The following is a 25,484-nucleotide window of genomic DNA, read 5'->3' as shown; positions in this document are numbered from 1 at the left end:
GAGAATGATTGAGGAAGTCATCTGACATCAACTTATGACTTGCACACACACACACACACACACACACACACACAGAGAGAGAGAGAGAGAGAGAGAGAGAGAGAGAGAGAGAGAGAGAGAAAGCAAGTTTTCTCATTGGACTTTCTTTGGCCCACCAACCTGAAAATAATGACATGAAGACACAGTATTATTCATGAAGAAAATTTGACCTTAGCTTATGGTTTTTCTCAACTGGTCTTATAACTTAAATTAACCCATATTTTAAAATCTATGTTATGTCATATGGCTTTTACTTTTCTTCAGTATGGCAATCCATGAGCCTAGATTTCTCCTCGCTGAGTTCCTCTCTTTCCCCAGTTCTGTATATTCTCTTTCCTATCTAATTATGGATCATTCAGTTCTCCACTAAACCAACCAGAATGTGCCTTAGCAAAGACTCATCTTCATGGTATACAAATATTCTGCAACACACACACACAAACAAACCAATAAAATGTTGTGTATATTTGGGGGTAGTAGATATGTTCTTTAACTCTACTTAGTCATTCTCTTCAATACCATAAATACACATTTCAATTAAAAAATAAATAAATTTAGAACAATTATAGTTTAGTCTGACAGTCTTAATGGAAATTAAGGATGATTTGAGCTTAATGACAATGTCACAATTTGCCAGATACTTCTAAATTAGAGGAGGAATTACAATATAGAAAAATGTGATAGAAAACTAAAAGAGAAATTAAATGTTGAATCTAAGTTTTCAAAATTGTTAGTTTTTTGTGATTTTCTTTCTATGAATTTTAAAAACCAGACACCAATAATTATGCACTGCTTCTTCTTTTCAGTGTTTGATCTTTGTGAATCTTCTCAATGCACCTTTCTTAGAAAATTTGGGTTTTGAAAGAACTCTTTCAAAATTCAACTTGTGTTGTTTCTCTCTCTCTCTCTCTCTCTCTCTCTCTCTCTCTCTCTCTCTCTCTCTCTAGCTTTTGGACTTTCTTGGTTTAAACTGGCTGTTAGTATTTAAAGTGACAGATGCTCTTTTTGGCTTCTATCTCTGAAAAGCATAAGCATTGAGATGGTGGTTATTTCTCACAGTTCAGTGAGTGCTTGCAAATTCCACAAACAATTCATGGAAAGCTTGGCATTTGGTTCCTGATCTCTCAGCACTCTGAAGTATGTCTCCTTTATTGATTGCAAGCAATGACATTTGAAGGTTTTAAATTTGGGGTTGACTCGCATTCTCTGTAGCAGAAAGTTCTTGAATTTGTTGTTTGTTGTTTCGGCCCATGAAAGCATCTGTCTTCTCTTTCTCAGCAGAAAACTTTGCCCTGGGCATCTGTGCATAGCCAGTGCTCTCCATCATACTGATACAGATCTTGCTTTCAACCTTCTTCTCTAGTTTTTGTCGTGGCTCAGTAACAGGGTGGAGTTCCATTCTTCAGGGGCAACTTTGAAACAGTTAGAAATACTTTGCTGTTTTAATTTTTAGTTACATGTAGGCACGTGTGTCTGAGTGTGGGTTTGTACTTGAAGTACAGTATTTGAGAGTGCTGGAGGTTTCTGATTCCCTGGAACTGGAGTCCTAGGCAATTGTTAACCACCTGATATGGGTGCTTGGAAACAAACTTGGAACCTCTGCAAGAGCAGTACATGCTCTAAATCACTGAGCCATATCTTCAGTGCCAAAATATTTGTTTTTAAGAAATGAAAATGCAGATGGTTGAGCTGTAACTTTTCTGATTATAGAACATTATAATAAATTCAACTTAATTTTTCTAGTTTTAAAGTTCAAAGATCACAAGATTAAGAAGTGATGTTTATTATCTATGAAAATGAATAATTAGACATATGTTCAGGCCCTTTGCCCATATTTTAATTGGGTTGTTTTCTTGCTCCTGGGTTGTTCAAGCTCCTTGTGTATTTTAAGTATGAATTCACTAACAGACACGTGGATAGCAAACACGTTTTCTCATTCCATAAGGTGTCTCATTATTCAGATCCTTGTGGACATGGCCTGTTGTTGATGTGGGAGGTGATGCAGTCTGTGAATATGTTTTATGGCCATTGGTTAAGAAAGAATCTGCTTTTGGCCAATGGCTTAACAGAATATAGCCAGACTGGAAGAGATAGATATAGAGAGAGTAGGTAGAGTCAGAGAAAAGCCATGTAGCCACCAGAGGAGAAAGAAACGAGCTACCAGCTGGAACTTTGCTGGTAGGCCATGAGCCTCATGTAAAATATAAAATAATAGAAATTGGTTAATATAAGATATAAGAGCTAGTCAGAAACCTGCTTAAGCTATTGGCCAAACAGTATTGCAAGTAATATAGTTTATGTGTGATTATTTCAGGTCTGAGCTGCTGGGGAATGAATGAACAGTCTCCCCCAACAAATTAATGCCAATGTGGTCAACTAAATCCACTTAAAAACCTGAGAGAGCTTAAATAGGAATTCTAGACACAAAAAACCAGAGTTTAATGCAACTTCTTGCTCTGTTTGCTGGCAGAAAGCAGAGACATGATTCCTTTAAGAGGTTTCCTAACTCAGCATTAGCAGCAAAAGCTGTATGGCTTCTTCTTCTTCTTCTTCTTTTTTTTTTTAAATGGTTCGCTAGTAGGAATAGCTCTGACTCGTTTAGGAGGTCTGACTACGATATTTGTGAGCAGCGTGTTACAATTCGCTTAATGGCAACATAGACCTGCTGCTTTCGACCAATGACTTAACAAAGTAAAGCCAGACTGAAAGATATATATAGTGAAAGTAGGCAGAGTCAGGGAGAAGCCTTGTAGCCACCAGAGGAGAAAGATGTGAGCTCTTAGTGGGAACCTTCCGGTAGGCCACACGTCTCATGATAAAATATAAAATAATAGAAATGGGTTAATTTAAGATATAAGAGTTAGCCAGAAACCTGCTTAAGCTATTGGCCAAACAGTATTGCAAGTAATATAGTTTCTGTGTGATTATTTCAGGTCTGAGCTGCCAAGAAAGAATGAATAGCCTCCACCAACAGGTTGTAGAATTCTGGACTCTGCCTTAAAAATAGTGTATATCTTCCCTTGCTATTATCACCTGGGAATGATTGTAAGTAATGGTAGCATTTTCTATTTGGCAAATGGAAATAACCAGAATCCTTGCTGTCAAGGGCAGGCTAGTGTATTCAGCTCAGAATGGAAGCCCAGCAGTGCTTTACACGACTCAGAGGAGACCCACAGGAGCTAGTAACCTCAACAGCAGGCAGTGCAATTCCCAGAGCATCCTTCAAGATCCAAGGTCACTGGGAAGGAGACGTTGACTCTGAGGCTTAATGAGGTTTTTGCCTTATGAATCCTGGAATTCCCAGAAGCGAGATGTTCTTAGAGATCACTGTTCTTACAAACTTTCTGAACATGAAAAAAATAACTTTTTGTTGTTATTGAGATTATAAAACAGTAGAGGTACATGTATTTGATTTTTACACAGTTAATTTCAATTCTAAAAATGAAAGTATTAGTGAATGATTCCCACTAAAAACCAATCCAAATATGTTTTTTTAAATCACAAGAAATAGGAAAATCCTAAAACTGACAAGTATTAAAGTCACAGAACCTAGAACAGAATATTCAACACATTAAACACTCAAATATCTGATACATAAAAGAATAAATTAATATGTGAGATTTTTGCCTAAGTATTGAGCAAGGACAGAAGAAATACTAAGATAAAAATTTAAAAACTATTGACAAAATTTGTTATAGGCCATTTACCTATGTAGAAAGTTTCAATTTGGTATTTATTTGTATTTATTCATTCATACTGGTTATTAAATTTAATTACAATATTTAGAGAAATCCACCACAGTCTTATGCACAAGTGAAAGATGAGCCTTCACTGAATTGGAAAGAAAAACTTTTCCCTACATCTGTCTCTCTTGTTTGTGTTTGCACATGTGCACGTGTGTGCATACTCGCGTATGTGTGTGTGTGCTTGCACACATGAGTGCACTGTTCATGGAACCCAGAAGAGGGTGTTGGATCTCATGGAGCTGTACTCCAGGCAGATGGAGCCATCTGAGGTGCACGTTGGAAACTGAACCCTGGTCCCCTTCAAGAGCAGCATTGCTCTGAATCATTGAGTCATCTCTCACCCCTACCTCCAGTTGTTTCTAAGGAGCCTACTGTTGGATAAACAAAGCCAGAAAAGGAACATTAGACCAATTTTCCACCTTTGGGTTTCTTCTCTCTATGTCTATGATCTTCCTCATAGATCGGTTTTAGAGTTTCAAGGACTATTTTCTACACTGAATATGCTTGTGTGTTATTCTTGTGCTAAAGTCCTCATATCCAGAATGGCTGGCCTGACTTTTATCCAGCATTTCTGCCTACGTATCTGATGAAAGCCTCAAAGTTAACAAGTAGAACTGCAGTAGTCATCAAACTTGCACCACTTCCCTTTTCTTCATTGAAACAATGCCCAGCCCTTTCTTTCTGATCAGGCTAAACCCTTGGGAGTTCATTTGTTCACTTTGTTGTTCACAAACAAATCTTGTTTTCTGTGTTTATGAAGCCTATCTGTGTGCAGAATTTCTCAGTAGATTATTTCTTACCAGCATTATTTCATAGCCTTCTAATTGAAACTTTTATCTTTACTGTTACTTGCATGAGTGCTTTTTACTCATGCATATACATGTAGCACATATATGCGCTGCCCACGGAGGCCAGAAGAGGACAAGGGATGCCCCGGAAGTGGAATTACATCAGAATGTTAGGAATTAAACCAGGGTCCTCTGGAAGAGCAGTCAGTGCTTTTAACTGCTGTGCTATCTCGCCTAGCTCATCTTCTTAAATTTGCCCCTCCAAGAGTACGTTCCTCACAAAAGTCAGATAAACCCCCCATTAGCACAATTGCTGTTCACACATCTGGATTCATTGCTGGCTTCTCAGGTTAGAAGCCAAAGCTGTCACATCATGTTCAGTGCCCTAGGCAACCTTCCCCTGCCACACTAACTACCTACTAACATGCCTTCTCAACCATCCATTAGATCAGTGATTCTCAATCTGTGGGTCATGACCTGCTTGGCAAACCTGTATCTCCAAGAATAGCTACATTACAATTCATAGCAGTTGCAAAATTACAGCTTTGAAGAAGCAACAACGTGATGTTATGGTTAGGGGAAACCACGCATGAGGAACTGTGTTAGAGGGCCGCAGCATTAGGAAGGTTGAGAACCCCTGCGGTGGGCTCATCTTGGCCTCTCTGTTCTCCTCTGTGTACGTTAGGTGCATGACTCTTGAAGGCATTGCTATTTTGGACCTTTCTGCTTACATTGCTTCTGTATTCTGTTGACAACACAAATGGGACATCATAGGAACACAGCGCCAGTCACATAAATTAATGAATTATTTTTTGAAACATCCCCTAACTTAATTTGTTCTGTGGTAGAATAGATTTCTACGTTGTTCACAGAGAACAGAAGCTGAGGTAGGTGTAAACACGATCTAGAAGCAGAATTAAAGGATTGATATGATCTAAGCTGCAACTGTGGGGCCATAAGCAAGTAATAAAATATCAGATGAAAAACATCGATGAAGTGTGTGTTTGTGTGAGAGTGTGTGCTTGCATGTGTGCAATGTGTGCCTGCATGCATGCAAGTATGGTAAGCTTAGTCAAAGCACCCAAAGCACAGTCCATGAAAGAAAAAAAAACTGGTAAGCTGTATCTCACTAAAATTATAAACATTTGCTCCACGAAATGCACCATTTAGAGGATGAAGTGATGAGGCAAAGCCCGAGAGAAAACAATTGCTCATCCATCTTATTTAAAAACTTGCTTCCAAAATACACAAAGAATTCTTAAAACTCAACAGTAGCAAAGCAAATAATCCATTTTAAAAACTGGTGGAAAGAGATGACTAGGCACGTGAGGAAAGAAGGAATGACTGACACACCACATATGCACATTACAGGATGTTTACATTGTGTATTTGGAAAGAAATGCCAATAAAACAACAGATACCCCCACTCCTTATCCACTAGAATGGCCTGGATCCTGAACGCTACAAGATCTTGAAGGATCTGGAACAGCAGAAAGTTCCAGCTACTGCTGGTGGGAGTGTTGATGCTCTGCTTTGGTGGTTATTCGCGAAGTTAAACATACTCTTATCATTTAACAATCAATAGGATTACAGACTATGAAATCCTGTACACAGGTATTTACACTTCCACTCATAACTGCCCAACTTAGAAGTCTCCTCAACCGGTAAAGGTGCTGTAGTGCATCCATACAATAGAATATTATCCAGTGATTTTTAAAGTCATTTGCTAAAATACACACACATACAGAGAAAGAGAGAGGGGGAGGGAAGGGTGGGGGAGTGGAAGAAAGAGGGAAATGGAAATGGAGAAAGAGTAACATGAATGTTAAATTGAATAAGTTAGCATGAGAGGGTAATATTTTCTGACTCACATATTACACAGTGGAAAAAGACAGAGCTATAGAAAGCTAAAAGATCAGTAGCTACCATGGCTTCAGAGGAATGTGAAGAGTCATAACGGGATTTTAGGAAAGTGAAAGACAAGGCAAATTCTTCTCGGGGAGCTTCTAGAAAGGGTTTTCTTACCATAGAAAAGGGGCATCATCCTGTCCCCAGCCTCCCTTTCAGAAGCATCTCATTGTGACAGCCAGAGTGTGAGAGCCTAGAGATTCACCAGGCATCTCTCAACCACGGGATGAAAAGACCGAGAATACAAAGGCACCATGCTGATGCTGGGGACAGTGAGGCCTCATTCGTGATGATCAGCCTGGAAAAGGTCCATTTCCAGATTCAACTAATAGCAAACGTTGGGAGCTCTGCATACTTTAAAACCAATGTCACCAGTGAAACTGAAAACCAGAAAGAAGTGAAGGAAAACCTTCTTTAGTAAGGAGGCTAGCTAATATTGGGGGGGAGCTTGGATATTCTGAAATTTTCATACATGTCTCCAGTGTGTCTTGATCATATCCATACCCTACTCCCTCCTTCTAGCTCCCCACATCCTCCTACACATCTCCCATCTCCCTCCCAACATCACATAATTTTGTTTCTTTTTATAACACACTAAGAGCAATAAGTCAATGACCAATAAAGTTATAGGCTAGAGGGGAGAATCTGTTGATGATATTTTGTTACATTGTCATATTGTCAACCTCCTTTTAAATATTATGTTTGTATATGCAGATTCATGCTGTTCTCACTCTTGGTCAGAGAAGCTCCTTATTGTCCAGTGATCTAGTTAATGCAGAGACTCCTAACTGTTACAAATGTTGAGAATAAAGGACTGGGAATTCTCACCATATGTGGAGCATGCCGATCAGCCCTCTCTTCCCAAGTTCAGTCATACATGGAACATGCTGATAAACCCTCTCTTCCCGAGTTCAGTCATACATGGAACATGCTGATCAACCCCCTCTTCCTGACCCAAGCTCAGGTGACATCTTCAGAGAGAGCAAAAGAATATCATCTTGAGAAGCCCAGCCTAACAATGAATTCCAGAAAGGCTGACATGATGCTGAAGTCATTAACTGAAGATATAATTGATAGGATGAGTGCACAGTTTCAGAGTATGAGCCTGAAAGTCATTTCCTGCTGTGATAAAGGAGGAAATATGCTTTTACCTTGGGGAGCTTTCCAGTCACTACTTCACTTGTATAACAAATTCAAGCCCTGATAGTTTCACATAACCTAGAAGTATGTGTTTCACAATATGAGGCAAAATGTCTCCACAACTATAATGTATCTTTGACAAAAATGTTTAACACAAGTGCTTAAAATGTCTGGTTTTCCCTTCCATTTTACAACACGCATGACGTCTATTGACTGTATGGGAACAGTAGATGAATCTATGAGGATGAAATATTCTGTCGCATTTGAGCTAGATGCTTTGAAAAAGCCAAGGTTGCAGGTTCAAAAGAAAGCAAAGAGGGCCAAAGAGGTGATTTAGCCAGTAAGGGTGCTTATAATCAAAGGACTTGAGTTCAATATTTAGGACCCACAACAAGATGGACAACAACCTACTCCTACTGACCCCCAACCCCCACACACTAAACAATTACAGGCAGTGGTGGCACACACCTTTAATCCCAGAACTCCGGAGGCAGAGGCAGGCAGATCTCTGTGAGTTCAAGGCCAACCTGGTCTGCAGAGCTAGTTCTGCGACAGGGCCCCAAAACTATGGAGTAACCCTGTCTCAAAAAAACCAAAATTAATAAATAAATAAATTATACATTTTTAAAGAAAGGGTTAAAGAGATGATTCAGTGGTTAAGAGTACTCACTGTTCTTCCTGAGAATTTGGCTTTGATTCATTGAACCCACATAACTGCTTACAGCCATCTCTAATTTTAGTTCCAGTGACTCCTCTTCTGGTCTCCATAGGGGCACTGAACACATGTGATGCCCAGACATACACACAGGCAAGATTTATAAATAATAAAATAACTTTAAAGTAGATTGAGAAAATAAATTAATAAAGAATGTAATTGTTATGTTAAAAGACTGAAGAAACACATTGCATTTGCAGCAAATGATCAAGAGGTCAGATTCTGGGAAAGAAATTAAATAGTTAAAAAATTCATTTTTTAGTAGTGGGGACAATTTGAACACTGGCTATTAGATGACACCTTGGAGTCTCTTTTCATTTTTTGTGCCACAGTGATATTGAGGGTCATGAAGTATTTAGATGTCAAGAATGTCATTACACATAAACCTCTTAGCTTCCATGCTTCAGAAAAGCTACACAAAGAGAATAATACATATTCTACACACACACACACACACACACACACACACACACACACACACACACACTAGACTCTACTGGTAAGTAGAGCAAATTATGTAAGCAATTGGTGAAATAATCGATGGTATACAGCTGATTGGTTTCTCCTTAAACAACGCCCAATACAGAAGACTTGAAAGAATGACACAAAGAACAGCCATGTGCCTGTAGACTAAATCTTTAATCCACAGTGTTTTGCTAAAGTTGTTTTATAGTCCTCCCACCCCTCAATCTGTTATTTTTTTAAATGCAGTTCAAAATTGTAGATGTGAGGACAGCTCATCTCTAAACACAGCTGCATTTCTCTCTTTCACGAGAGCAGCAAACATTTGTTCCATTACTTTCAAAGTTACTATAGATTAAGAATGTCTTCAAAGCAAGCCAAGAGAAGCTTCACATAGCTGAAATTTGAAATGTTCTGCTCAATGTTGGATGCGTTTGTCTGATGCACAATTAATAAAAGTTCAGGGTCAGAAGTTGGGGTTCAAGTTGAAGATCCGAAAAGCAAAACAGCCAGCCACTGACTCTGACCTCAACCTCAGTCCAAAAATGGTGATCCTGCCTCTAGGAATCTCAGAATGAGACTGCTCTGTCTGAGAGCTGATTCCTCCCATTTTTATAATCTTCTCTAGGACTGGGATTAAGGCGTGCACCACCGTCATTAAAAGCATGCAACACCCAGTTTCTATGGCAACTAGTGTAGCTTCTGGGATTAAAGGTGTTTGTCATTATGGCTACTGAGTTAAAGATGTGTTACCATAATCTGGTCTGTAGAGCTGACCAGTGGGACTGTTTTACACTCAGCTTTTATTTATTAAAATACATTTGAAATGCCACTACATTTGTCTATGACTCTTAATGTTGCAATTGTGTGTGTGTGTGTGTATGTGGTGTGCGTGTGTGTGTGTGTGCTTGTTTGAGACAGTTTCTTTATGTAGCTCAGACTGGCTTCAAACTCTACTTAGTCTCTAGAATCCTAGGATGACAGGTTTGTGTCACCCGTCCCAGTGTTTGAGGTGCTGTGGGTTGAACTAAGGACGACATGCATGCTGGGAATGCAGTCCACTCTCACTTATCCACACCCCAGCTAAAGAAGCCAATCTTTATCTTCACCACTGTATTCCAGCTAGATTCTAAGATGCTGGAAGGAACATTGGCCTCAGGGCATGGAGTTAAGGGACATCGACTGCATGCAAAGATTTGAGAGGTCATGCAGAACAGACGATGCAGACAGGTTAACAATGTAAAGGAAGTAAATTGAAAATAGAAATCAGGTGTGGCTTAAGATGTCATCAGAGCAGGTATGTGCAGGGTTATAGTCTGAGCCCTGAATGCTGCCATCAATACCAAGTGTAGTCACAGCACTGACCTTGGGTGAGTAGCCACCTGTGGATGGGACTCAGAGAAGTTTTTTGATGTGGGACTCACCTCTGTAAGCTGTGAATATGTTTTATTACCATTGGTTAATAAAGAAGCTGCTTCAGCCTATGGCAAGGCAGAATGAAACAAGTCAGAAAATTTGAACAAAGATATAGATAGATAGATAGATAGATAGATAGATAGATAGATAGATAGATAGATAGATTAGGCAGAGTCAGGGAGATGCCATGTAGCTGCCAAAGGAGAAGGATGTTAGAACCTTACTGGTAAATCATGAGCCTCATGATAAAACATGAAATAATAGAAATGGGTTAATTTAAGATGTAAGAGCTATCTAGGAATAAGCCTAAGCTATTGGCCAAAGAGTATTGTAATTAATATAATTTCTATGTGATGATTCATGTCTGAACAGCTGGGATCAAAAGAGAAGTCTCCGTTTACAGGAGTTTTTAAAATAACTTTCTTTTTATTTATTCTTTGTGTCTTTCATATTGTGCATCTTGATCCCATTACTTTCCCCATCCCTTCATATTTGCCTTCTGCCCCTGCAACCTCCCACACAAAATAAAGTATAATAAAATTTAGGAAAAAAACAGGGTGGGGGTAGTGTTGTCATGGAAGCTGTAGTGTGATACAGTGAGTCATGCAGCAAACCCTTTTATCCATATTTCTTTACTTGCAATTGTTCAATGCAGAGTCATTGGTCTGGTTCGAGGCCTCTGGTTTCTGCTATACTATCAATGTTGGGCCCTTACTGGGACTGCTCTTGGTGATCTTTCCTTGTTGCCTGCTGTGGGTTAATGGTTTTACCCTGTAAAGATTTGTTTCTGATAGTTGTTTAATAAAATACTGATTGGTCAGTAGCCAGGCAGGAAGTAGGTAGGGTGACAGTGACCAGGCAGGAAGAAGAGGTGTGACAACAAGAATTATGAAAAGAGGAAAGTTTCAGTCTGCAGTTATCACATGGACACAGAGTAAGCAAGATGTGACTGCCTCGCCGAAAAAGGTACCAAGCCATGCAGTTAACACAGACAAGAATTATGTGTTAATGTAAGTTATAAAAATGAATTAATAAGAAGTCTGAGGTACTGGGCCAATCAGTTTATAATTAATATAGATCTCTGTGTATTTCTATGTGACTGAGAAGCTGCCTGACTGGGCAGGACTAGATGGGACAGAAAACTCTGTCAACAAATGGCACCCACGTGGACAACTGCATCCACATAAAGCCTGAGAGAGTTTGGGAAGTAATTTTAGACAGAAAAAATAGAGTTAAGCATGGCTTATTGATAGCAAACACTCTCGTTTAAGAGAGGCTTCCTGACTCAGCTTTAGCTGCAAAACATTGCAGTTCTTTTAAGAGGCCCAGCCACAAAACACTTAAATGATATTGATGAGAAACTGACCACATGCTTTTTGGTGGTGGCAGAGACCTTGAAATATCATAGAGTTGTGACAATAAAAATGGCTTCAGTCATTATCTCTGCCATTTGGCTAGACTCTCAGAAAAAAAAGCTAAGGAATGTGCTGTATCCAGCTGTCAAAGCCAAAGCTTTAATCCTAGCCATATTGCTTAGCAAATTAAAGAGCCAGATATACAGTAAAGATAAATTCAAAGACGAAGAAAACCTCTAAAGGATTTATTATGCGTTTAAAGATATATGAAGGCTTGGGAGAAAAAAAAAGGATAAAATTCTTCAAAGAAAAAAGAGAGTAGTTGGGTGTGGTGGCACACACCTTTCATCCCAACACTTGGGAAGCAGAACCTGGCAGATCTCCTTGAGTTCAAGGACAGCCTGGTCTACAGAGTGAATTCCAGGACAGCTGAAGATACACAGAGAAACCCTATCTCAAAAAGGCAAAAAATTCAAAATAAAATAAAAGAAATAGAGTTTAAAATAAAGCCACATAAGAATGAAAAATACATAGTCTGGATATTATTGTGTTGTCTTTGAATTGCATGACTGCTGAGGAAGGAGCAACAGCTGCTAAAAGACATTTGATTATAAATGCTGATGAGTTAATCCAGCATATGTATTTTGAAAATGCCCTGACTTCAAAATTTAAGTCAAAAGGTATGTTACTTTGGAGAAGAGAGTTTGCTTTTGTTTCTACAGGAAATGAGAAGCTGTGGGTTCAATTTGGGTTAAGAAAAATCAGGCTTGTTCCAGGAAGACCACCTGAGAAATCTCCAGTAGGAATGGATGGCCCAGATGTCTGAGTTCTGCATCCAGAACAGTTTCAAGACTGCTGGCTGAGACGATCAAGCCTCATAGAATATTCCAGTCAGGACTTGAACATAATTCTAAATTTTGTTAGGTTCCTGTAAGATTATCTGCATCTCCAATCAGCAGGAAGTAGCCTGGAAAAATATGCCCGCATTCCCAAAATATGCATTATCGATATTTGTCTTTGTTTAGAGTGTTGATTAAAAGTTGTATGGATAATGGTCAGGAAGAAAGCTAAACAAGGAAAATTCAATTCAGAGTTCTTGTTTTGAAAAAAAAAGAGGGGGGAGAAATGCTGTGGGACAATGGTTTTACCCTGTAAAGATTTGTTTCTTGTACTTATTTAATAAAATGCTGATTGGCCATTAGCCAGGCAGAAAGTAGAGGTGGGGTGACCAGTCAGGAAGTAGAGGTGGGGCAATGAGAATTCTGGGAAGAGGGAAGTTTCAGTCTGTAGTCTTCATCTAGACACAGAGAAAGTCAGACACCTAGCAAGCAAGATGTGACTGCCTCAACGATAAAGGTACCAAGGCACGTGGCTAACACAAACAAGAATCATGGGCTAATATAAGAGATATAAGAATTAATAAGAAGCCTGGGCTAATAGGCCAACCAGTTTATAATTAATGTAGACCTCTGTGTGATTTCCTTGGAACTTAACAACTGTGGGAACCAGGCAGGACAGAAATATCAGTCAACAGTTGCCCTGTGCTGTGGAGATTCTGTAGCTTTAGGTCTATAGATCCACTCCCTTCACGTGTTCCAGGAAGTCATAGATGGTGTGGATGTTGGCATGGGCCTACTCAAAAGCCTAGTTCTGGGTGTGGAGATGGGCAGGGGTAACTATCCCACTCCCAATCTTATGACCTCAGGGCCAATTCTCCTATCCACTTCACACACAGAGGTGGGGGCGGGGCATCTCTTTGCCACCCGTGTTGCCATGTGGCTGATGAGGGGTGGGGTCAGATTTCTCTTTCCTGGGTTCTTGGAGTGGACTGACTCACTCCACTTCCCAGTCAACAGGGTTAGCTCCACTGTGCTGCCCAGACGAGGTGCAGGGCCTGCTTTCTTGAGTGTTGCAGCTAGGAAAGAGGAGAATCAGCTCCCTCACCAGCTGGAAGCAGTAGGGAAAACGGGGGAGGGCATTTTTCCTTTGCCCCCACCATCATACCACAGACAAAGAAGGTGGTACCAGCTATGCCCCTCTCACACCCTCAGGGCTGGCTCACTAGCATCCTGTCTATAGGCTCAACACCACTGCGCTGCTCAGATGAGGCCCAGGATCCCTTCACCTGAGTGCTGCAGCTGGTGAGGGGTTGGGTCAGCTGCGTGCTCCCGGAAGAAGAAACAGATATGGGCAATCTGAACAAAGAGTTTGTTGTGATTCAGGATGCGCTACAACTCCTGGTCTTTAGGCCTGCACTTTCCAATTTACAGTACAATGGTATGGCACGCCTGCACCACAATGGTGCGACAGAGGACCTTTTGCACCTTGATCCTAATGCTCTTGATTGTACTCTTTTATTTGACAGGGAACCTGAATGTCCAGCTTCAGAATCTGTCCATTTTCTCTGCCTCCCCATGGAAGCTGTTAGTATCTGTCTCTGTCTTTGCACCTGTGGCATCTTTCCTGCTGGACTGTCAGCTCCTGAAAGCCAACTACTATGTCTTAATCTTTCTATTATGCCCATAATGGCAGGAGTTGAAAAGCACATGCTTACTAAATGGCTTAATAATCTACTGATCTCTAATACAAAAGGGAGGAGAATGAAATCATTCCGTAAGCTGGATTCTGAGGTTGCATCAGAAGAGATTCTGAGAGAGTTAATCACATAATCAGCAAACTGAATTTGATCTAAAATTCTGATTGTCGATTGTTTTGAAATGATGTTTAAAAACGCTGATACATAGATAAGCATTGTCTTTTAGAAATTAGTCGATTGAAGTATAATTAACACACAAATGGGTTTTAGAGGTGGCTGTGGAGCTAACTCAGTTGGGAAAGTGCTTGCCACACAAGCCTGAGGACCTCAGTTCAATACCCAGCACCCATGTAAAAAAGAAACAAGCATGATGGAGCCCGTATGCTTTACAGGAAGAGTCACGCAGGTCTTTGGTGTTGCTGTTCACTCGACCTGTAATGGGGAAGCTCAGCCAATGACATCTGACTAGGGTGTGGCCGTCTGGGGCCAGGTAGAAAAACCTGGAGATCCAGGTGCTCGCTCTCTGTGCACGCAGTGATCACCCGGCCCGTTTGGACTTCTGCCCTTCTCCGGTAGCGTGAGTTTCCCGGTTTTCAGTTATGAAATTATATCTGTTGTTTTGAGCTGGTCTGTTTATTTTAGTGTACTGGTTGAATACGCCTTCAGACCTGGCCTAAGTGGCAAGGCCCACATTCAGTGAGAGACTTTGTACCACCCCCCCCCCCCCAAAAAAAAACAAGCTTCAGGTGTTTGAGGAACAACTATAGCTATATATACTATGCACAACATAATGAGTTTTAAGATAAGTTTGGATCCATCTAAGTAAAGTTTAATAACTCTTGGTGACTGCAGATACATTGAAATCCATCTAACTAAAGTTTGGTTTTTGGTATGTGCCACCATTGTGACAAGCAAGAAAATAAAACTTTAGAATACCTTCTCCGTTCCAGGAGTTCTCTGTTGTGTCTTCCGGTGGACTACATCCACTACTTTCAAGCCTTGGAAGCCTCTGACCTGCTTTTGGCTGTGTAGTTTTGTAGTTTCCAGAGTCACATGAATAGGATAATAATATAGTTTGTGGCTTTTAAAAGTCTAATTTCTGGTGCGAGAGAATTGTCTGTAATCTGTCAATCATGTTTTAAATGAACGCTGATTGACCAGGCAGGAAGTATAGGCGGGTCAACCAGACAGGAAGTAGAGGCGGGGCAATGAGAACAGGAGAAGGCTAAGAAGGAGGAAGCCCATTTCTCCATTCCTGCCCAGACCACAGAGAAGCAACATGTAACCTGCCTCCCTGGTGAAGGTACTGAGCCACATGACTAACACAGACAAGAATTATGGGTTACCGTAAGATGTAAGAATTAGTTAATAAGAAGACCGAGCTAATGGGCCAATCAGTTTATAATCTTATGGAGTCCTGTGTATGATTTTCTTTGGGACTTGCCGGTTGTGCAGTACCGGGTGGGACAGAAACCCCAACAAGCCGGCCATCATGTTACAAATTTCCCTTCAGTTAGTACAATGCCTTTCTCAAAAGTTCTTTTCTAGATCTTTCTTGAGTCTATCAGTAGTATACTCTGCCCCCTCTTTAGTCAATCTCACCTCTTCTCTCACAATTAGATCTGGGAATATTATCAGCTTTATGATTTCAGCATGAAAATTGATTTACTGTGATTGACTTTGAGTATAAATGTCAATGAAATGCCATTATGTCTCTTGGTAGAATCTTTACTCATTAGGGCACAGTATTTTCTAAACACGTTCTGTAATTTGTACATAGCTTCAGTAATCACCATTCACATTCCCTGTAGTTGCCCATTTACAGAAGTTTTTTTAGGTGATGCTTGTTTTGGTGCTGTTGTATATTACACACACACACACACACACACACACACACACACATAACTGTAAGTGTTAAGTTCTGTACATTTAATTTGAAGGAAAGTAAAGAAGGAAGGGAGGAAAGGAAACCCATGTCTCCTTAGCCCGTATGTAGTATGTTTTGCTCCAGCTACAAATCATTTTCAAGTTCCAATCTTACTTCCTGCCAAGGTAAAGTGAACCCTCCCACATAGGATGTGAAAACGTTAAAGTGAAATTAGCCACAAAACCTAGTGACGAGGAGAGCTAAGTAAGGAATTGGTAGCATTGTCTAGAATGACCAGCAAAATAATTTAGAAAATTAATGTTCACAATATTTTTAGGAGAAATCACACATTAAAATATCAGATAGCTAGGTGGTGGCAGCATACACCTTTTCTCCCAGCACTCAGGAGGCAGAGGCAGGTGGATCTCTGTGAGTTGAATGCCAGCCTGGTCTATAGAGTGAGTTCCAGGACAGCCAAGGCTGTTGCACAAAGAAATCCTGTCTCGAAAAAAAAAATTATAGGATAAATTACTTAAAGTTGTTTGAAGGTAGTCTAAGTATTAGAAACAAACAACACCAGGATAGGGCCAAAGCAAGCAACGTCACCTAAACAATAGCAGTCTGCCTTCTTAATATGAGACTGCTTATTCTATAATTTGTGTCCTGTGATAAAAATCTGCTTGCATTTTCTACAGATGTATGTTTTCTTGGTTTTGGAGCAGCTATTTCTGAGATACAAAGACTATATATTGTGCTGTATTATTTCTTTTCAGCTTTTTAGAAGAGCTATATAAGAGTAAGTAAAAAAAGAAGAAAGAAGATGTCTTAGGAATTATTTATAGAACAAAAAAAGAGATGACAAGAATGAACCTCCAAGTGAAAGGGAAAGGTGACCTTGCATGTCCCACTGCTCCCCAGAGTGGTGAGAATAAGAGGTCTTGGTAGTTGCGTCATGCTGTTCACCCAAGAGCTGTCAATCAAGTGCATTTTGAAAGACGTGGAGTTTGCAAATTGTCAACACAGTTTTTAGGGGTGAAATCAGTGCTCACCAGGAGAAAAGAGCTAAACAAATGTCCCAGTAAACCGAGAACCAAATCACTCACTGCCTGGAGAACCTATCCCCTGCAATCTTTGGTTCACACATTTACAGGTCACACATATATCCCATGGCATGCGGGTGGCAATGCTAACATCTCTCATGTGCTTTTCAAGTGGAAGACCATTTGGCAATTCATGACTTAAGTTTTCTTTCTCCCTGCCATCTACATAAAACAAAATATTTGTCAATAAGAAGCCCTCATACAAACAACTGTCTAATACTGAAACTGCTGACAGCCTTGCAGGCTTTTTCAGTACCGGAAGCCAGGGCTATCCACATGGAACTACATTAGAGCTGTCCCTGGGGGACACTGTTGAGCTTCATTGGCCAGGGCAGGGCATTTGACTCCTCCTTAAGGTTCTGCTGGCTCTGGCGGCTATTACTTCTCTTTGTATGTGAAAGATAGGTGGAACCCACCTAGGCAACAGCAGAGCTTCACACCTTTAGAAAAAGACTGCTTCTTCTGATTCTTCAGACTTAACATCAATCTTTCAGATCATTAACTACTAATTGCTGTGATTATCATTTTCAAAGTAAATAGCTTCGCTTATTCTGTGAGCCTTTTCATTTAAAATTCAATGCATAAGGGGATCCATTTTGCTCTATGTTTGTCTTCCTTCAGGCAGAGTAACACTGAGAGAATGCAACATTCTGAGATCTCTTCAGGAAGCTGCATGGTTGCAACAAGGAAACCCAACAAATACTTTCAGGCATTTGGTGACCAAAATGACTGGAAACACTGATGCTACCTCTGGCCATTCTTGCTGGAGTCTTGAAAATAGTTTAGTAAGATTTAGCGTATTTTAGAAATGCTGCATTGGAAAACCAGACAGTGGTCTGAGAAAATATACTGCTACTGATGCCACATGCACACTCTTCATGGGGATCTCTGGTAAAAAAAAAAATTGCAGTCCTGCTACTGGTTCAAATACAATAACAAGTGAAACAATTTTTCTTTTGTGATTGCTATGCAAAATGCTTTTCTCTGGAAGGAACTCTTCTATGATTACTAAATAAAACCTTCTGTCTTCAGGCCTTCTAGCTATAATGCTCCTAATGGAATATTAATAATGTTAATTACTAATGCTTTCCTGGGCAATGATGCACTAACCACTTAATATTGCTGCTCTTCTAAAGTGGTCCACGTTCACATCTGTATGAGAGCAAAGATGGCTAAGCAATTTGTCATTTAGTTGAGTAAAGAGAAAGCAAAATAACACAGATAGAATGGATTATTTAAAATAACGCATTATTGTGAAAGTTCCTTTTGCATTTATAAGATTAGTATTTGAACAAAAACTCTTCCTGATGCTTAAAATACATCAGACAAACCTAGAGTTATATAGTATACTTATATGTATGTACAAACATGTATATGCACAATTAACCTCACATATTGCTTATTTCACATACAGACACTAAATAAAATAGGATGCTATTAAAAGAGTAATTGTTGGTATCTTGTGAGTACCGCTTAGACCCCAACATAAGCTTCTCTGTCTGGAGACTAGATCACTTTGGAGCCTCTTTGATGTGGGTAGAAATAGAAAGGCACTTTCAAAGGTTTCCAGAGAAAAGAAAACATATCAAACTAAGGCTCGGGAAATGCAGTCCAAAGGAACCATTTCTTAGAAAGCCCTTGAGTTTGGCCCAGAAGTGGAAAGCACCGAAAACCGTTCTCAAGACAGAAGGCAAGGGAGTCGGGCCAACACAGGGCAGGCATGAGGAACTGAGGGAAGCATGTCCCAGAGAGTGGACTGTGTCCCAAAAAAGCTTCAGTACCAGCAAGGGGACCAATCAAACTCAAGTCCAGACTATCATTCTGTCCTCTGCAGGGGATCCTTAGTGCCTCCATCTACGCATGCAAAAATTCTCAACCTGAACCTTGAGTTTCCAGCCTGACTCCTGCAGGAAAAGGTGAGCATAGATGACTCGGGTTCTATGGCAGGCCGCCATTCCTGAGCTGTGTCCCAGAGGATCGGTTCCTGCACTCCTGAGTGCCAACTACCAAGGTGGCCTTTCCTGCCACCTAGTGCCACATTTTGAAGGATAAAAAGGAAGTTCCATTACTTCAGGACACGGCCAGGACCTTTCTGTGAAGAAATCACTTCATGCTGGATGATGGTGGTGCATGTCTTTAATCCCAGCACTTGGGAGGCAGAGGCAGGCAGATCTCAATGAGTTGGAGGTCAGTTTGGCCTACAAAGTGAGTTTCAGGATGGTCATGACTGACAGAATAGCCCTGTCTTAAAAAAAAAAAATAAAAAAAGAAGAAGGAAGGAAGGAAAAGAAAAGAAAGGAAAGGAAAGAAAAAGAAAAGGAAAAAAGATTTATAACCAAACAGTGCCTCCCACGGTTAATTCTGATGTAGCTATCTTTCAAAAACTCCAAAGACTGATAAGTAGACATGAGATACACTGCATGGAACTCATTGTGATTCTGAAGTCTTGGGTTAGTTATTCATGGATAATTCTGAATATTTAGTGTTTTCATACACACAGAGAGAATATATTACATTCATATTCTAACTATGTGTAAAATACAGTGAGTTGGGTGTGGGCAACAGAACAAGCGTGGGAAACTCGTAACATTGTACTATGTCTTCCTAGGTAAGTGTGGGGTGCCATGGGGGACCAAACTGAGGTGGGGGGTATATGAGTTGAAATTTACCCCCTTCAAAAAACATTTAAATGTCACTGCTTGTCACTAGTGACTTTAAGTACCACAAGGGCAAAGGAAGGGAGGTTGAGAAGGACCTGGGATAAGAGGCTTCATAGGGAAAACCCCACAGACACCTCCTTCGAGGAGGTTGGGGGGAGGTTGAGGCGGAGCCTGGCCTGGGGGCTGCCTTGCAATGGGAAGCAGGCAGGCCCTGGTGGGAGGACCCGAGATCTGCACTTTCCGAGTTCCTGGTTCCAAGAGCGAACACCCCTGTTGCTAGGGGGCTGCTGAGAGCTGCCTGCCTGCGGAGCCGGAGCCGCTCCCTCCCCACGCCGACCCCTGCCTCGCGTGGCAACCGCTGTAGCTGTGGCGCAGAGCCTCGCCCACTGCCATCCCCACCCTCTCCATCCTTAGCCATTAAGCAAAGCCGGCTTCTGGCACGTTCTCGCCGGACTCGGGCGCAGAAGAGGAGAGCAATCCATACGGAAGCGCAGGAGGACCGGCCAGGCGACATGCGGCCGCCGGGAGCCGCCTGGGCGCCCAGGGTCTGAGGCTGCTGCCAGGACTGGTCATTGTGAACGCCACGGGGATCCGCTGGTGCTGTCTTCCCTCCCGGGGTCCCTGGTCGCGCCGCGATGGGGCACCTGCCCAGGGGAACGCGCGGGGGTCGTCGCCTGCTGCCTCTGCTCGGGCTCTTTGTGCTGTTCAAGGTAGGGGAACCCCCCAGCCCTCGGGGATGGGGACCCATTCCGCCGTGGGGAGCTACGCACTCGGGGCGCGGTGGCCAGGCGGGGATCGCTAGCCGCGCACGCTTTGTCCTCAGCGCGGTGCCGGCTGGGCTGCGGGTTTGCGGGTGGAAAGATGTGGAAGTTTGCGCCTTCCAGTTGTCGCCCTTTGTACTCTGACACCTCAGCGATGGGCTAGCCGGATAGAGCTTTCTCCGCCAAAATTAGGTCACTTTCTTTACTGGTCCCCAGTGCACCCCAATTCCACTTCACCTTCTAGCCCTCCCCGAGTGGAGCCTCCGTGCGGCTGCTTTGTCTCAGTCAATTCACCTTCTGCGGGAATCACACGCAGGGCGCTGAGCTCTGGACCAGACGCACTGGCCAGGCGCTAGGGCGAGGGTTTCATGGAATAAGGAGTCAGTTCAACCCGAAGGAAGGTCTCTCCCTGTCTTAACCTATATCCACCTGGGAAAGCCTGGAGAAACTCTCCACACTTCCTCCGCTTCCATCCTCTCGTTACAGGATGCTGCCTCTTATTTTAATGGTGGAGTATATAATTTACAAAATTCACTTTTCCCGTCTTCTTTGAAACGTGTGGCTCAAAACTCTACTTTGGGAAAAAAAAAAAGTGAAAAGGAAAATGCTGTTTAAAAACAAAAGCTTGACACCTTAAGCGTGCAATTAAGAAAGAAAACAACAACCGTAACAGCTAGCTGTTTTCCTGGCACGCGAGGGGAAGTTAGGAAGTGGTGCCCCTCGCTCCTGTTTTCAGGGGTCTACTTTTGCTCTCCGCTGCTTAGTCCCTTTTCCCTTCTTGGCCAAGGGATCCAAGGATGGCCACAGGTGATCCGTTCCGGAGCTGTCCATTCAGCACCACGCGGATACCTGACTAACACTTGAGGACTGAAAACGTTTTGCTTCCGCATTAGGGATTCACTTCTTGGCCATACGCCCATTAATTATGAATGCTCCCCAAGGTTACAGTGAACGGGACCCATGAATCCCTGGCAGCAGCAGTTTAAAATACTCTGTATTTTCTTCTTGTCTTTCCGGATCGCAGGAAAATGTAGTCTCTGGGTAAACAGCGAGTACACGAGTGAAGTTTTGAGTTGTATTTGATATATGTTCAAATTTTAAGTTGTCAATCATTATTTTATTTGAAAAACTGGTGAATAATAAATTCAGTAGTATGTCTTGCCTGTAAAAGCTTTTCCTTAATATACATCACAGATATATTATGCTTAATGAGTTTTTATAATTAACGTTTTTAAATCGTTTGCTAGGCTCTACAACAATTAAAATATCTGGGCAGCACTCTTTGTGAACTGAAGATGAAAACTGAGGCGCATGTTTTCCAGAGAGCAGCAATGTTTGTGTGTGGTGTGTGTGTGTGTGTGTGAGAGGGGGGGGGGGGGAGGAGGGGAGAGAGGGTGGAAGGGAAAAGGAGGAGGGAGGGAGGAGGGGAGAGAGAGACCTGAGCTACATTTAACCGTTGGAACAACTTTAGGTCTTTCTTTCATAGTATATGGTAATTCTAGAAATGAGACCATTTAGTTTGGGAGAAAAGATGGTAAAAACATGATAATGGAATAGGAAAAATTCAGGCAGGGATCACATGGTAGTCCCTTAGTAACCGAAATAGACTTCCACTCTCTTTTACACAGTATGTGTATATCTCAACACTTGCCAGCAAATGTCTATCATGATAAGCTACTTATCAAGAGCATACACTGACAAATCTTAAATAAGCTATACACTAATGAGACATTAATTTTGTGAGGGAAGTTATTAATATTTATTTCATGTAAGGGCAGCATTTGCTTCATTTTAATATAAAGTATAGCAAAAAAAGGGAAAAGCTATAAATTGAAAGCCACTAGGCCCCAATCTTCTAAGAATTTTCACACATGCCCTTTGATTGAATCTCATTTCCAAACAGTTAACAAGAGATACTTGAAGTGCTACATTAGGCTTATAGTGTAATATCATAAATTTTGTAGTTGGTGTGTTACATGGGGCATCAGGCATACAGTGTAAGTGTTTTATAAATGTGATGTTTCTAATTCAAAATAATGAACAAGAACCAACAAAATAGACACAACCATGCACATGGTGGCATGAACTTTTAAAACAATCCATTATTAAATGTCAAATAGTCTACCAGATGTCAATGGCACCACCTAAAATGGTCCAGGGGTATGAGACAAACTATTCTCCCATCTTCTGTGAAAATAAATCCCCATAGATTTAATTATGGTCATCATTTATCAATGTTCATACATCCTCCATGTGAACCAATATTTCTAAAGAATGTAAGCCAAATATATTTAACTCTGAAGCTTGACAAGCAATTTCATATTTTCTTCCCTCCCTCCCTCCTTCCTTCCTTCCTTCCTTCCTTCCTTCCTTCCTTCCTCTCTTCCTTTTTTATTAATCAAGGCAGGATTCTTTTGTGTGTGTGTAATAGCTCTGGCTGTCCTGGAACTTTGTAGACCAGGCTAGCCTCGGACTTACAGATATCCACTTGCCTCTGTCTCCTGAATCCTGGGATAAAGGCATACACCACCACTACTTGGCTTCTATTTTCTATAATTCAGGTAAATAGAAGCTGTGGAAAGATTGGGGGTGTGTATGATATGCTGGTTTATAACCATTTTCACTGAGGGAACCTGGAAGGGGTTGATCATGCAAGGTGTTGTGCATCATTGCTTGCCCATGCTTTAGTTATGAATTCGTTTAACAATCTATCTCTGGTTGTCTGAGTCAGCCATTGCACCCACCGCATGAGCTGACATCTTCTTAACTGATGTGGGGTACACCTGGGGCTGGGCATGGAACACTTAGAATTATGTACTGATGTCGCTGGTAAGTGTGTCTGTACAACTAAAAACAAAAATCAAAGCTCTGCTATCCATCAAGAGCCCCCGTCTCATCTTCTGTCTATGGATCAAATGGATTGCTTATTTAGTGTCTCCCCTTGTGTGTCTTCCCCTAATTCCTACTGAAAACAACACAACATCACATTTTTACTGCCTTTCCTGAAAATGGCATCCTATTTCATCAACCCAGTCAATATCAGTGCTTTATCAACTAAGATGCAAACGGCAGACTATGACCTCATCAGAATTTGAAGTCAGTCTTCCCTGAAGTGTTGCTTATTTATGGTCAATTGGAAGCTCCCCCACCCCTTCATCTCATTCAGCAAGAGTCCTTTCTTTCTTTATTTCTGTTCTTCTATGAGATGCCATAAAAGATGATTAACTTTGAAAGGGATTTCAATACTGTGCTTTATAAAGGTCTATGTCTAATTTTATCAATGCTATGATATTGGCCATTGTACTCTTACCCAGGATAAATACCTACAGTCCATGGTCTTTCTGCCTTTCTCCACACCCATGAGATCTTGAGATCGTTGCCTCTCTCTCTCTCCCTCCCTCCCTCCCTTTCTCTCTCTCTCTCTCTCTCTCTCTCTCTCTCTCTCTCTCTCTCTCACACACACACACACACACACACATGCATACCCAATATGCCTCATTTCCTGTGGAAAATTTGTCTTGAGTCTTCTGGGGATGGTTCACTGCCTCTGTTTTGACAGGTACTGGGTACTGAGCCTTCCCACTGTGAGCATATTCCTGCTTTAGATCATATCAGGCATTTTCTGTGGTCACTCTCCATCTTCTTCACTCTTTGAGACAGGGTCTTTCACTGAAACTTGAACTCACTGTTTGAGCTAGCCCACTGGTCAGAGAACTCTGGGAATCTACCTCTGGGTTATAGACACATCTCCCCACTTTTGGCCTTTTACACAGGCTGTGGGAATCTGAACTCTGGGATTCATGCTTGCGCAGCCAACCCTTGACCCGCTGCTCTTAACCAACTTGAGTCCTGAGAGGTTTAAAAAGGACCTTTGTGTTGGGGCTGCTACTGTGGTCAGAGGCAGTGTGACAAAAGAGGGAACTTACCATCAATGACTACAGAAATGGATTTCTCCTGTCTGCTAGTTTAAGGAGTCCAGATTTATGGGTTGAATTGATGTCTTCATCTTCATATCCCACTGCAAAGATGAACTTTTTCCACAGTATTTAGTGGTCCTCATCTAATGAATCCAGATACATTACAAATACTTTTGAGATAAAGTTTTATCTCTTAACTTTTATCTTTCCCTGTGTGCTAGCACCTGGCATTAGAAGTGTGGTAACAACTGAATTGAATAAACAGAATTAAATTTTTTCTCCACTGTATAAATAGCTTCGAAGCATTCTGAGATATTATAATAATTGACTTGTGAACATGTCTATATAAGGAAAGTCTGAAGAACTATCATTATAACAGTTAAATAATCATAATTATAAGGCAACTACTACACTATAAATAGTAAACCTTTATCAATCATACACTAATATATTATTAAAATCACAAATTGAAATACAAGCCTGATATTTTTCTCAGAAATAAGATATCTTCAGTTATGCATTTATTCATCGGTGCCTCTTAAACTGTTAGTTGATTTTACCAGTTAAAAAAGCAGTATAGGGACTGGAGAAATGACTGGATGGTTAATGGAGCTAATTGCACTTGTAGAAGACCCAGGCTCCGTTCCCAGCACCAAAATGGTGACTCACAACCATCTGGAATTCTAGGTTCAGAGGCTCCGACACCATCTTCTGGCCTGCACAGGTACTACATGAATGTGTACACACACAGGCAAAGCACTCGTTCGCATAAAATAAAAGTAAATATTTCTTTTAAAAATAAATTGAAAGATTGTGAGCAGCAATGAACAGTAGGCACGCCTGCAATCCCAGCACTTAGATGGTACAATTGGGAGTTCAAGGTCACAGCTGATCATAGCACAAGTTCAAAGCTAGCCAGGACTGCATAAAGAAACTGTAGCCAATGAAGCTGGGAATGGTGTTGCACGCCTGTCAACCTATTAGTCAGCAGGCTGAAACAGGATGATTTAAAGCTCATGACTATCTATGCTTACAGTAAGATGGAATGCTTTCTTTAAAAAACAAATCACAATT

General features: G+C 41.2%; 1 protein-coding gene across 2 annotated transcripts in view; it reads left to right on the top strand.

Moving 5' to 3' along the window:
* The first annotated feature begins 20,158 nt into the window (after window positions 1-20,158).
* The window catches only part of Ptpro (protein tyrosine phosphatase receptor type O), a 207,464-nt gene continuing 202,138 nt past the window's right edge, over window positions 20,159-25,484 (top strand). For both annotated transcript variants that reach the window (XM_048432467.3, XM_048432466.3), the window contains exon 1: window positions 20,159-20,442. In XM_048432467.3, coding sequence (XP_048288424.3) covers window positions 20,368-20,442 — 75 coding nt within the window. In that variant the 5' untranslated portion in view covers window positions 20,159-20,367. The remainder of the gene's footprint in view (window positions 20,443-25,484) is intronic.

Source organism: Myodes glareolus, chromosome 3 (genome assembly GCF_982192425.1).
Source record: "Myodes glareolus chromosome 3, mMyoGla1.1, whole genome shotgun sequence".
Taxonomy (NCBI): Eukaryota; Metazoa; Chordata; class Mammalia; order Rodentia; family Cricetidae; genus Myodes; species Myodes glareolus.
Note: the sequence above shows the minus strand (reverse complement) of the source record. Positions and strands in the feature narration are given on the sequence as shown.